Source organism: Lathyrus oleraceus, chromosome 6 (assembly GCF_024323335.1).
Source record: "Lathyrus oleraceus cultivar Zhongwan6 chromosome 6, CAAS_Psat_ZW6_1.0, whole genome shotgun sequence".
NCBI classification, from domain to species: domain Eukaryota; kingdom Viridiplantae; phylum Streptophyta; class Magnoliopsida; order Fabales; family Fabaceae; genus Lathyrus; species Lathyrus oleraceus.
The window spans coordinates 15176819-15189838 of NC_066584.1; the positions used below are offsets into that span (position 1 = coordinate 15176819).

Below are 13020 nucleotides of genomic sequence, written 5' to 3' on the forward strand. Positions count from 1 at the left end.
TTATTAGGAATTGAGACATTACACAATTTGAGAACCTATTTTAAGACCTCATGACTAGGATGGCCAAGTTTGTGATGCCATTGTTGATACACATTAGAAACTGAACCTATAGTTCTATTGTTAAAAGAGGGTATTGAAACAATAACTAAGACTAAAATTTGTAGATAGAGACTTGAGATTTGAAGAGGTGTTGCCAATGCTGGGGGCTTTAGGAGATGATGGTGGTGGAATGCAATCAAACTTGTATAAACCAGCAGGTCCAAGAGAGTCACTCAAGAGTATCTTAGATGTAGTCTGACATTTGACAAAGCAAGAATTAGCATGGAATTCAAAAAAGATAGAATTATCTTTTGCAAATTGGCTGACACTTATGAGATTTTTGGTGATATTAGGAACAGGAAGCAGTTTACTTAATTTTAGAGATCTATGAGGACAGAAATTTGAGGGAAAGACCATAGAGCCACGAGATGTAATGGACAAACCTTGACCATTACCAATTTGAACATGATATATGCTAGGCAGAGAGATTGAATCCATGAGGTTGGTGGCTTCAGGTGTGACGTGATCGGAGGCTCCTGAATCAAGATACCAATGTTGGTTGTAGAAAGAGGAAACTTTAGTTCCAGCTAGCAAGGCTTAAGGACTTGGTCCAGAGTATTGAGAGGAGAGGGAAGGACTCATAGGTGGAGATTGTTGTAGATGCGGATGATTAGGTGCTTTGTAACCAGGTTGTGTCCATACATTGGACTGATTTGGTCCATACTTACCATAGGTTGCAGGTGCACCATAGTAGGTGTTGGAACCATAGGGATCATGCGTATGTCGATAATAGCAATAATTGGCATCATGCCCAGTTTTGTAATAGATTTGACATTGAACAGAGTTTATGTTGGCATTGCGAGCACCGGGACCTCGAAATCTTCCTCCACAATCACTTTTTCCTCGAAAGTAGTTGCCACTGCCAAAACCCATGAGAGTTACCACCATTGGGTTCAGGATTTTCCGGATTTTGATAGTTGGAATTTGCTGTTTGCGTACCTCCTTGAGTAAGATTAACAGTTACAACCTCAGCAACATCTTTGATTTTTAAACCCTAGATTCTTGAGTTATAAGCAGTGATTCAAGTTCATCCAAAGAAATGAATTTCGATTTTGAGTTTACTGCGCTACTACTGAGTCAAATTCAGATGGTAAAGCTTCGAGGATGAGTTCAATTTGATCACGTGTATAACCGGATCACCGATGGACATCAGTGTGTCGACAATCGTACGAACACGAGCAAGAAACTCTGAAATAGATCTGATACCTTTTGAGAGAGAATGGAGCTCCGATCTGATCTGAGTTGACGAGAGTTGATTTTCATTTGCATCAGTGAAAAAAAATCAGATTGTTTTATTAAGAGTTGAAGAGAGGTTAGGTTGACGAGAAGGAGTTGAAGCAACGAGTTGAAGCAATTAAACAAGCTCCGATCTAAGAACACAAAAAGTTCTTAGGTAGACACGGATATAACAAATAGAGACCACTAACACAGACATCATGAGTTTTCATAAGGTTAGGTTGTTTGATTAAGAACAAATAATTCTTTTAACTAAACTCGTTTTGTTTAAACACATTATCAAAGATAAAAATACATTGGGATTACGGATAGTATGAAAACAGATTGAAAATTATCAAGTTTTATAACAACAAGGGGATGGGATTGGTCAAAATTCTATGACTCAATCAAAATTAGAACTTTTTTGTTATGGATTATATATAATATATACACTTTTCTGTGATTTTATAAGTAATTTTTATAACAATTTATTCAAAGACAGTAAGTTATTTCAAACTTAGGTTTGGAATTAAAAAATTCAACAATGGTAAAATTTCATGGTTTAACAAAATAATAATTAGATAACTTTTAAAAACATATGTATATCTCAATATTTTCTAGTAATATTAAAATAATGAAATTTTATTGATTTATTAAAATTGTAATATCTATAATAATTATAAACAGACTTTTATTGTGGTGAAAGATAACACACCGATACTATTTAGGAAGAAAATAATTTGGATTGATACAAAAATAAACCAATTAAAGACCAGTTTGAAAGGGCTTATTTGATCTTATCTACCAATGTAAATTTTGTGTCACAATTAAGGAGCTGTTGATCATGCTTTCATTCTACAAAATATAACTAATAAAAAACATATAAAATGTTCACATATCTAACTCAATTCTTGAACCATGCAATCTAGCTCCCTGACAAGGAGCAAAAGAAAAAGAGACATTTTAAAAATATATAGATTGAGTAAGCACAAAGATAATGCCAAAAAAAAGTGCAACTCTTACTAAAAAGCAATAATCATATCAAAATCTTTTACCATTAACTACTAAAATCAATGCAAAGCATTTAAATAAATCCAAATTCTGATCAGATTATAACAATGTCATGACCTTAAAATATTTTATGCTCACTGAAAATTCTAAACTCATATTCCTGTAAATGCCTTCTTTGCAAGATTAGAAGATCCGGCTGGGAGAACTTTCAATACATTAAACCTGACTGTTTTTGAAATTGGCCTGTGAACATTGTAGAAGTAAATGTAAATAGAGAGCTTAAACACAACAAATTAATTGTTCTTGAATAAACTAAAAATAAACTTTGTTTTTCAGCAAAGATCTAACCTGCACTGGCCAATAGTAACATGATCTCCTTCCTTCACTCGGAAACAAGGTGAAACATGCGCAGGGATATTAGAATGACGCTTCTCGTACCTAGTAACAAATAATCACAACAAATAGTCCTTACACAATTGTGGCACACAAATATATCAGAACTGCTCACAGTAGTAAGAAAGAGTAGAATACCTCTGATACTTCTTGATGAAGTGAAGATAATTTCTCCTAACAATGATGGTCCTATTCATCTTTGCACTATGACAGGTCCCAGCTATGATACGACCACGGATCGAGACATTGCCAGTGAATGGGCACTTCTTGTCAATATAAGTTCCTATGTGAAAAACATTAGAAGAAGTCCTCCGGATACAGACACAAGTAAACTTATGTACAAATAAGAAAATGTAAGACTTGATGTGACTCAAAAAATATAAGTATATTAGATTCTGAGTCCATGCAATGAATCTTATAAGAAAGAATTCAAATCCTAGAAATTGAGATAACAAAAAGACTCTATCTAATTGGACACCAAAGTTTGGATTTAAAGGAACCAATTATAACTATAATATTTAGTTGGCTAGACAATTATTCCTAACAGATGAATGATACACAATTTGAGTAACTACAAATTCACTGTAACACAGACACCTCTAAAAAAGGTGTATGTCTCAGTGTTGGTGTCTGGTGACCGTGTATGCTTCATAGACTACACTTTCTTATATACAAACCTCTTGATGTGTCCAGTCTATCCATCATGATTCTTAGAACACAATGTCAACTCCATTGTATCAGTAAAATACTAACATTAGCATATCAATGTTCATAGACATTCCAATCTATCTATCTATGGTTCTAACCACAAAATGACAACTACATAAACAGTTAAACATAGGTATTCATATCAGTATACACTCAATTTTATCAGAGTAAATAATCACTGAAAGAATATAAACTAATAACATTAACATGAACATCAAAATCACACAAAATCCGTAAATTCAGAATCTAACAAACCTTCAATGGCATCCCTGGGAGTCTTGAATCCAAGTCCAACAGATTTCCAGAATCGGTTTCCACCCTTACCAGGTCTCTTCCCCTTCCCAGATATCTTCGAGCTTCATAAAAAAAAAATACAGATTCACCAACATTGAAATAGAAACCATAATAACAACATTCATACTAAAAGATGAAAGTTTCGCAGAATTACCATAGAAACACTTTGGGTTGCTTCAAATAAGCCTTCTCAGTCTGCAAATTCGAAATCAGAAAGCAATTAGTAAATCGAAAAATCATCAAAAGCACAAAGAAGAAGCATTGATTTGAAGGTAACAAACTTGCTCCGCCATGGTTGGTTGTTGATGAGGGTTTGTTTCACACCGGGAAGTTTGCAGCGGCGGCAATGGGTAACCCTAAACCTGAGATGGCGATGCTAGTTTTATAACGAAGAACAAATTTTGTTGAGTTTTCTTTTTTTTTTCTTTCTATTATTTGGGCTTTACAACATTGGATAAGTAACAACTCAAATTGGGGTAACTTTTTCACCTTACCTTTTCTGATACACCCCCTACTTTTAACTATGGCAAATCAAATGGAATTATGCTTATACGTATTTCAACAAATTACACATCTTTATTTTATTTTGATTCTATCTACTAACATTGCTCCATTAATCTCTTTTTTTTATCTTTTAAAGTTATATTAAAATATTTTTTATTTCAAATACATATAATCATACTATATGTAAATGATCATCAGTTATCCTCAAATTGTTTTTCTCAAAATGAATAATATAGTTGGTATATATCATGATAAAAATTAAGTTTGAAATTCTGAACAAATTTCTATCCTATATTATAGTATTCTTATTATTTTAATTACTATTTTAATTAAAATGGAATTATTATTAACATAGTTATTTAGTGGTCAACTTCTCCTAACGACTAGGAATTTAGACAAAGTTTATATCGGTCAAGTGGAAGTAGTCAAAAAAATCATATTATTTGGGATGAGAAAGAAACTAGAAGAGGTCAATGGATTTTGGGTTGAGCTTCTTCACGAGGTATTATGGTCATATTACACAACTTCACACTCATCAACCAATGAAACCCTCTTCAGGATGGTCTAGGATGCAGATGTGGTAATCCCAATTGAAATTAACACACTCACATGGCGAAGGGAGCACTCTAGTGAAGAAAAATATCAGATCAAACTAGGAAACTATGTCAACCTCATGAAAGAGATCAAATAGATAACTTAAATTCAAGAATTTGCAGCAAAGTAAAGAACGACGATAAGGTACAATTCAAAGGTGAAACCTACGACAATGGAAGAGTGTGACCTAATACTGAAACAGATAGTATAGCTATCTAAGAATGGTAATATATACCCAAATTGGGGAGGGAGTTTTCGAGTACGATACAAAATATCACATTGGGCATACCTGATACAAGCTATAAAGTATTTAAAGAGAAGAAATTTTGAGGACTTGGAATATTATTAATTTAAGATATTATTATAGTTGAATGGAGCCTCTAAGGCCAAACATTATGTAACTTTTATTTTTATGCAATAAATCAATAACCCTTAGGGTCACACTTTTTCCTCGCAAGGGTAAGGTGTTTAATGAGACTGTGTGATTGTTTTAATTAACCATGCATTATGCCATAGGTAAAAATCTTAAATGATCGACTTAGAAGACGATCAGAACTCTTGTGGGACACTGAGACCCTTTAGGGTATCCATCAGGATCTTGGTAGGACTTTAAAGCGTTATAGAGTGTCCATCAGAACCTTAAGGGACTCTAAAGCTCTCCAAAGTATCCATCAGAACCTTAGTATGACTCTAAAACCTTTTAGGTACCCATTAAAACCTCAATAGGACTCTGAAGCCATTTGGGGTATCCATCAAAACCTTTATATGATTCTAAAGCTCTACGGGGTATCCATCAGAACCTGAGTGGGACTCTAACAAGGAGGGTTAAATTACTTAAATCAATTACAACAAGCATAAAAATATAAGGTAATATCCTAGGTGGATGAGACATCTTAGGGTGAGGTCTCTAGTTTGACAGTATTGTGAGTGCAATATGCTCTTGATGTATTTTGAATGATATCAAAACTAGGTAACTTAGATCCTTGTGTATTTAGACCTCACAATCTCAAATGTGCATCATCATCATCATAGAACATGTAAGACTAGATTACATAAGTCATCGCATGCCTAAAATATGCATTCTTTATAAAAAGACATACATGGGTTGATACATGTTGAGTATGGGTTAATACACACTGAGTGGAATTCAAATGAATTTGGGTTTGCCTCTAATGAGTCGATACAATCGAGTAATGAGTCGATACATCCTGCGATTGGGTCAACTCATTCTTGTTTGGGTCGACTCAATCTGAAAGACGTTTTTCAAAGATTGTCATTGCCTCAAATGAGTCGATACAAATGAAAAATGGGTTGATACATTGAGCGGATGGATCGACTCTCCCATGTTTAGAGTTGACTCATCCTGAAACATTTTTCTCTCAAATTAGTTAATACCTATAATGTATTGTCTCTGTTTGCTTCGTATTAACTCATTCAACTGATGTATTGACTCATTCCATTTTAGATTCAATACATTATGTACCAAATTTTAAAAATTACATTTTGGATAAAAATATGTTTTTACTCATTTCTTTTTTACATTCACACATACATATAAATCCTCATTCATGCGTCATTTATAAGCATTGAATCCTGAAAGATACAAAGAATTCTCATCATCTTCAACCTCTCTTGACACATTCATCAACTACACATAATCATTTTTTATTGTTTGTTGGAAAAAAAAAGATTGATAAGGTCCAATTTAGGATTGTGTAATCAATATGGGTTAAGGTTTTCTTTGGGGGATTTTATAACACCAAATTACACCGTTATTTTGACTCGTTTTGTACATGTTTTATTATCGTTTTACCTCCATTTCCAGTGTTATGTGGGTATTTTGTCTGCATTTAAGGTATTTGACCATATAGGATCCATGTGTGAAGAAATGAAGCAATTTAGATGCAAAACAAAGAAAAATGGGAAATTACACACAAGACGACCTACATGACATTTGCCATGGAGAATGCCATATGAAGAGTGACGTGTCCCACTCACCAACGGAAAGATTGACCCATTCTTCCACACGTTGGAAAGGTGGTGTTCTCCACCTTGGCATGACATTCGCCATCCTTTGTGAAGGCCATACAGTTAGAAAATGGACTTGCTTGGTCTCCCACTCACTCCATGCACTCATAAATTCTCTCCCATGAATGAAAAAGCTTCCCACTTAATATTTTGGACCTTGGAACATTATAAATAAGCGATAAGCTTCATTTTCCGAGGCATCCAAGCTTAGAACAATCTTAAGCACTAGAATTACCGGTTAAAATTATAACTCGTTGTAACACCTCAAAATTTGCCCTCCTCTCTTGGGACTAGTTTAACATATTACATTTCATTAGGAATTTCATATTTCATATCATGTGGTTACATTGTGCAAGTCATCCTCATAAGTCTGGATCAGAAGATAAAGAGGTCATGTGCAAGCCAAGGGTTTCATTGGACTGGTCATTAATCATCTGAGGATGTGGAGGTCCAAATTAGGGTTTTGTGATTCTCAAAGGAGATTGGTCTTCATCTTGATTGGAATGATTCATCATCATCATCATCATCATGGTTTGTCATCATCAAGTGACTGATTATATACCTTGAGATTAGGGTTTTGACCACTGGTCAACCCTAATCATCTGCATTGGGCCAATCAGGGCATGGCAAGGAGATGAGGTTTTCAATGGATATGGGGATCATTTTATGATTATATTGAGCTTATGGAAGCTAGGGTTTCATCATTGAGCCATTTCATCAGGAGTTTGAGGCTCAACTTGATCAGTGCATTGCCAAATTCATCTATCAGTTGAAAAAGTCAATTGTGGTCAACTGTGCATGATTTGATGGATTTGGAGGGGGAAATGAGTTGGATACACTTCATTCATGTCTAAACAAGTTTCATTTGACATTTCAAACATCAAGAATGAAGAAAATAAAATCAGATGGAAACTTTCCAAAAATAGAAAGTGACTTGTAATTGAAAACTGCCAAAAATGGAAAGTTTTCCTCCTCAAAATTATGTGTCCAAAAATGCTTCAAATGAAATTTTGTTCAATATGAAAGTTGTAGATCTTGCTCTCACCTTTCCAAAAAGTCCAAGAACATGAATTTCTCATTTGTGGTTGGCAAGTTATGGATTGATCATTGTCCAAAAAAGTTGATTTTCAAAGTGGCATAACTTTTGATTCACAAGGCCAAATTGGGTGATCTTTCTTTGAGCAAACTCCATTTGACATGTACTTTCATGATGCATCATTATATTTCATCAAAAATCATCACATAAAAAGTCCATTTTTCAAGTGAATTAATTTTAAAAAGTGGAGGGAAAAAATCAAGTTCAAAAATAATGCATTGTTTTCACATTTTAACATTTCCATTGGTTTTAAAATAATATTTTGAGAGAAAATGAATGCAAAAACGTGCACTATTCACATGCCATGCCATGCATAAGGTAAAAAAATAATTTTTGCAAAACACCTCCAAAATTAACCATTTTTCATTAGCATTTGATTAGAACTTAATTAATCATGATTAGTGAAGCATATAAATAGTAAATCATAACAGAATTTTTTTTACACATTTTTTAGATCTAGAATTTTCTCCAACGGAAAGATTGACCCATTCTTCCACACGTTGGAAAGGTGGTGTTCTCCACCTTGGCATGACATTCGTCATCCTTTGTGAAGGCCATACAGTTAGAAAATGGACTTGCTTGGTCTCCCACTCACTCCATGCACTCATAAATTCTCTCCCATGAATGAAAAAGCTTCCCACTTAATATTTTGGACCTTGGAACATTATAAATAAGCGATAAGCTTCATTTTCCGAGGCATCCAAGCTTAGAACAATCTTAAGCACTAGAATTTCCGGTTAAAATTATAACTCGTCACATCGAGGGGTTATAGCACCAGAGAGCATTAAGTTTGTACGAAGTTTGGAGCACTTTATCTCATCACAGTTTAATCTTGCCTCCATTTATATTTCTTAAAAATCTTCATCAATTTATTATGTACCAGATTCAAGCCTCTCTTTGGAGCAAGTTGTTATCATATTACGCATTTTATTATCGCTTTGTTTATTTACTCGCACTTTACTTTCCTCGTCTCTCACAACTTCTTTTATTTCCAAGTCTTATTTCTCGCACCGTATTGCTTTCAATTACCTTTCCAAAATGTTTACTTCTAAGTTTCAAAACTATGTTTTCATGTTTGTCATAAGCATGTCCAGCTAATTTGTTGATGCTAGGATGTGAGGACCGTCATTTGGCGGTACTCTAACTGATGTTTCTTTAGGATTTTAATTATGGGTTATTTTGGTTTTAATACAATTTTTCTGAGCTCAATTTAATCGGTCACTATGAAAGTAGAGCCATGAAAACGACGGGTAAGATCGAAAGTCGTCTGACACTAAAGAATAAGATTGGTTTGTTTTTTATTAACGAATACTGCAAAAACACTTTGTTAATTAACTAGGAAAGTATAATATTTATAGAAGGAGGTTTAAAAACTATTTGTGGATGTGTTTATAGGTTTTGGATCCGGTTACCTGAACGAAAGCATGGAACCCTCTTAAGTTAAACTTTTCAATCAAAATTACTTTTCAACTGAGTAAAGAGTCTGATTTCTTAAAATATGATTTACTACTTTAACGCAATAAGCATTGGTCACCCATGACAGTGGACGGTATAAATTAGAGAGTCAAATCTGGTTCTAAATACGTGAAAGCGACAGTTCCTGTTCAATTATATTATTTTCAAGTAGAAAATATTGCCTTGTACAATGATCCTATTTAGAAACAATCAAGAGTACTGTTGTTTGATAAGAATCGCGTCCCGATATTATTTGTTTGAATTTATTAAAGTTATTTATTTCATTTCTCCTTTGCTTAATTCATTTTCCTTAGATAAATATTGTAGCAACTATAAACTATAGATTGACAATTAGGTCTCTGTGGGTTCGATATCTTTTAAAACTACAAGATAGATTAACAATTAGGTCTCTCGCGAACATAATTTAAGGATAAAACCTTAGGGTCTTTACTCCAAGATCAAGGGTTTATTATGAGGTTTTTGCACAAGTCTTGTCAACTTGGATTCGACCGAGCGAAGACTTTGAATAATGGGGGTTATTGCAAAGGAGTATCGGTAATCGGATGATTAATTGAAAGGCGTGGGACAAGATTTCACAATTTGGATTCAACCGGGTGAAGGCTTTAAAGAAAGAAAGGTTTGGTTAAAGGAGTAGCGGTAACCGAAAGATCATATTGGAGATCTTGTGTGACTTGATCTTGCTAACATCAAGGGTGGAGAAGGAGCTAGAATCAACATCAAACATAGGGTTTGGAGTTTGCATTTCTACTACTTCTCTTACAAACTGATATTGCAAAGGTTAATTACAATACCTCAAATTGATTTCGAATTAAGGACAATCGTACTAATAGTGAGGACAATTGTTTTATACTTCTACACGTTTTTGAAACTTACTCCTTCGTGGTTGTCCGACTTAGCTATGTGATTGCATTATCGGAATAAATGCAATTTAATGGATGTTTTACGATTCAAATTTTGGAGAAGCCTCATTCTAACAGGTGATATTGAGTTGATTTTAAAAAAAAGAAAATTCAAAGAGTTTTCTATTTTTCGTATAAAAGGATTTTGAGTAATTCGTATAACAAAATAAAGTCTTTGTAATTGAATAAGTCTTAAATTAAGGACCACTTGTGATGTGTTAGGTGGAGACATATTATTTTAAATTATAAATAATTTTTCAAAAATAATAAAATATTAATACTATTTGTTATTTATTACTATCTTTGTCTCAAATAATGAGTAATTTTACAAAGAAAATAAAAAAAATCTCAAATTAAATATCACTTTACAATAATAATAAAATATTTTAATAAAAAAATTAGTTATACATAATTTATTTACTTTTTATTACTCTCAAATTAAATATCACTTTACAATAATAATAAAATATTAATAAAAAAAATTAGTTATACATAATTTATTTACTTTTTATTACTCTCTATCTACTTCGATTTTTCTCAAAAGTTAATAAAGGATAATTGTATAATAATGTAAGTCATAATATTTTTTCTTACAAAAGTTCTAAAATTTGTGTGAAATTGATAAAATAATACAAATATTTTGAATGAGGAGAAATAAACTGTTTTATTAAGTGCAATAGTAACTCAAAGGAAGGCATAATAATATATAAGAAAAAGAACATGTTGTAGTTCCAACAAGAGGGTGAGTATTAATGAATTAGAAATTTGAAGATGAAAAAAAATAGTAATCCAACTAATAAATTGGTGTAGTTAGAATTATGAATATATAAAGTATGAAACTATAAAATGGAATGAGAAAACGAAGCACAAATAATGTATAGTCATCAATTAATAATGCAACATAAAATAAACGTAGCTTAATTAGTGTTGTATTCGGGAAACAGAATTTTAACAAATGAGTCGTTGTAGTATAGTGGTAAGTATTCCCGCCTGTCACGCGGGTGACCCGGGTTCGATCCCCGGCAACGGCGTAGTGGTTTTTTCATTTTTCGTTTCGTTTCACCAATTGATATATTCATATTTTTATTGGGCTTTCTGTTTTATGTTTGGGCGGCCCTTATCAAGTATTCACAACCCTTTCCTCTTGTACCCCTCTAATTCTAAGCATGGATGGATTAATGAGATTTTTCTTATTTTCAATAAGTATTAATAACACAATATCAATTTCTTGTTCAATTTACGAAATATAATAAATCCAATGCTGTAACTTTTTTTTAATTAAACATGTTTTTTTTAATTATAAAATAATCATTCTTAAAAATATAAATAATAATATTAAAATAATCATGTTTCAAATCCTAAACATGGAAAGAATCCCCTTAGTTTTAATGCCAATTACAATCAATCAAGATCAAATTCAAGCAATCAAAAGCCTTCAAGCAGATGGAATCGAGACATAACAGGAAACAAATCGGGGAAAAGTTCGCCTTCATGTTACGGCCCGTAATTCTTCGCCTTTTTCCGTGTTTTATCCACTTTCCACCATTCTTCCTCTTGGAATGCTTATTTTGACTTGAAAACAAAGAAAACACAATACCAAAGCTTAAAACATGGTAAAATGAAAGGAAAACAAACGAAAACAGTAAAATATGAAGGAAAAACAACTAATAAAAATGATATAAAAATCACTTATCAAGTTCCTTTACGAGGACAGTGTAAATTGGATCCTTAGATCCAATTAGATAAAGGTATATATACTCTCATGTTGTTGGCCGAGATAGTACGAGTGGAGTTGATAAAGCCATCTTTAGGGATACGAATCCTTGTTGGCACTCGGGAGTCCGCTCGAAAAGCGTTTATTTGTTTAATAACTTTAAAAAGGGGAAAGTGTGTTGCGTGGACCTCGAAATGAATATGTTCAAAGTTGTTAGCATCTCGTTTAGTTTCATGTCTTCCTTTTTTGTTGTAGGTGTCGTCATCTGAATGATCGTCTCACATTTGTTCGTATTCGCTTCTATGCCTCTCTCTTTAAAGTAAAAACCTAGAAACTTGTTGGTTCTTACCCTAAAAGTGCAATTCTCTAGATTGATCCTCATATTATACTACTAAACTCTTCGAAATACCCGAGCAAGATGTTGGTCTTATAAACCTTCTTCGACCGACTTAACGATCATGTCATTCATATACACTTCCAATGTTTCACCTATCTTTTCTTTAAAAAACTTATTTATCAAATGTTGGTATGTTGCTCCTGCATTTTTCTATCCAATGGGCATCACATTGTACTAGTAGTTGGCTTGCTTCGTCATGAAAACAATTTTCTATCAACCTGTCTCATGCATTGGTATTGGATTGTAGTCGGATTATGCATCCATGAACGACATAAGCTTGTACCCAACTGAGTTGCCAATCAATTTTTCTATACTCAGAAGTGGATATGAGTCTTTGAGACATGCTTTATTCATATCGTTATAATCGATATACATTATCCTTTTTCTAGAGGCTTTCTTGACTAGCACCGCATTAGATATCCAATTGGTGTATTTCACATCAAAAATGAAATTAGCATCCAACAAACCTTAGATTTTTTTGTTGTCGCTTATGCTTTCTCTAGGGACTTGCGCCTTGTCCTCTAAGACATATATTAGACACAAGGATCAATGTGCAAGTGATGACATACTACACTAGGATCTATGCCAAACA

At 33.2% G+C, this 13020-nt stretch overlaps 1 protein-coding gene and 1 non-coding gene across 2 annotated transcripts; one reads left to right on the plus strand and one right to left on the minus strand.

Annotated features, from left to right (window-relative positions):
* Positions 1–2337: 2337 nt before the first annotated feature.
* Positions 2338–4129, minus strand: LOC127097284 (40S ribosomal protein S11). Its single transcript, XM_051035786.1, has 6 exons — positions 4002–4129; positions 3875–3915; positions 3682–3782; positions 2857–3001; positions 2674–2763; positions 2338–2568 (listed from the first exon to the last, which is right to left on the minus strand). The coding sequence occupies exons 1-6, from the start codon at positions 4011–4013 to the stop codon at positions 2478–2480; spliced, it is 480 nt and encodes a 159-aa protein (XP_050891743.1). The 5' UTR covers positions 4014–4129; the 3' UTR covers positions 2338–2477.
* Positions 4130–11276: 7147 nt separating this feature from the next.
* TRNAD-GUC (transfer RNA aspartic acid (anticodon GUC)) lies at positions 11277–11348 on the plus strand. The gene has a single exon. It is a non-coding gene; the product is annotated as a tRNA-Asp (tRNA).
* Positions 11349–13020: the final 1672 nt, after the last annotated feature.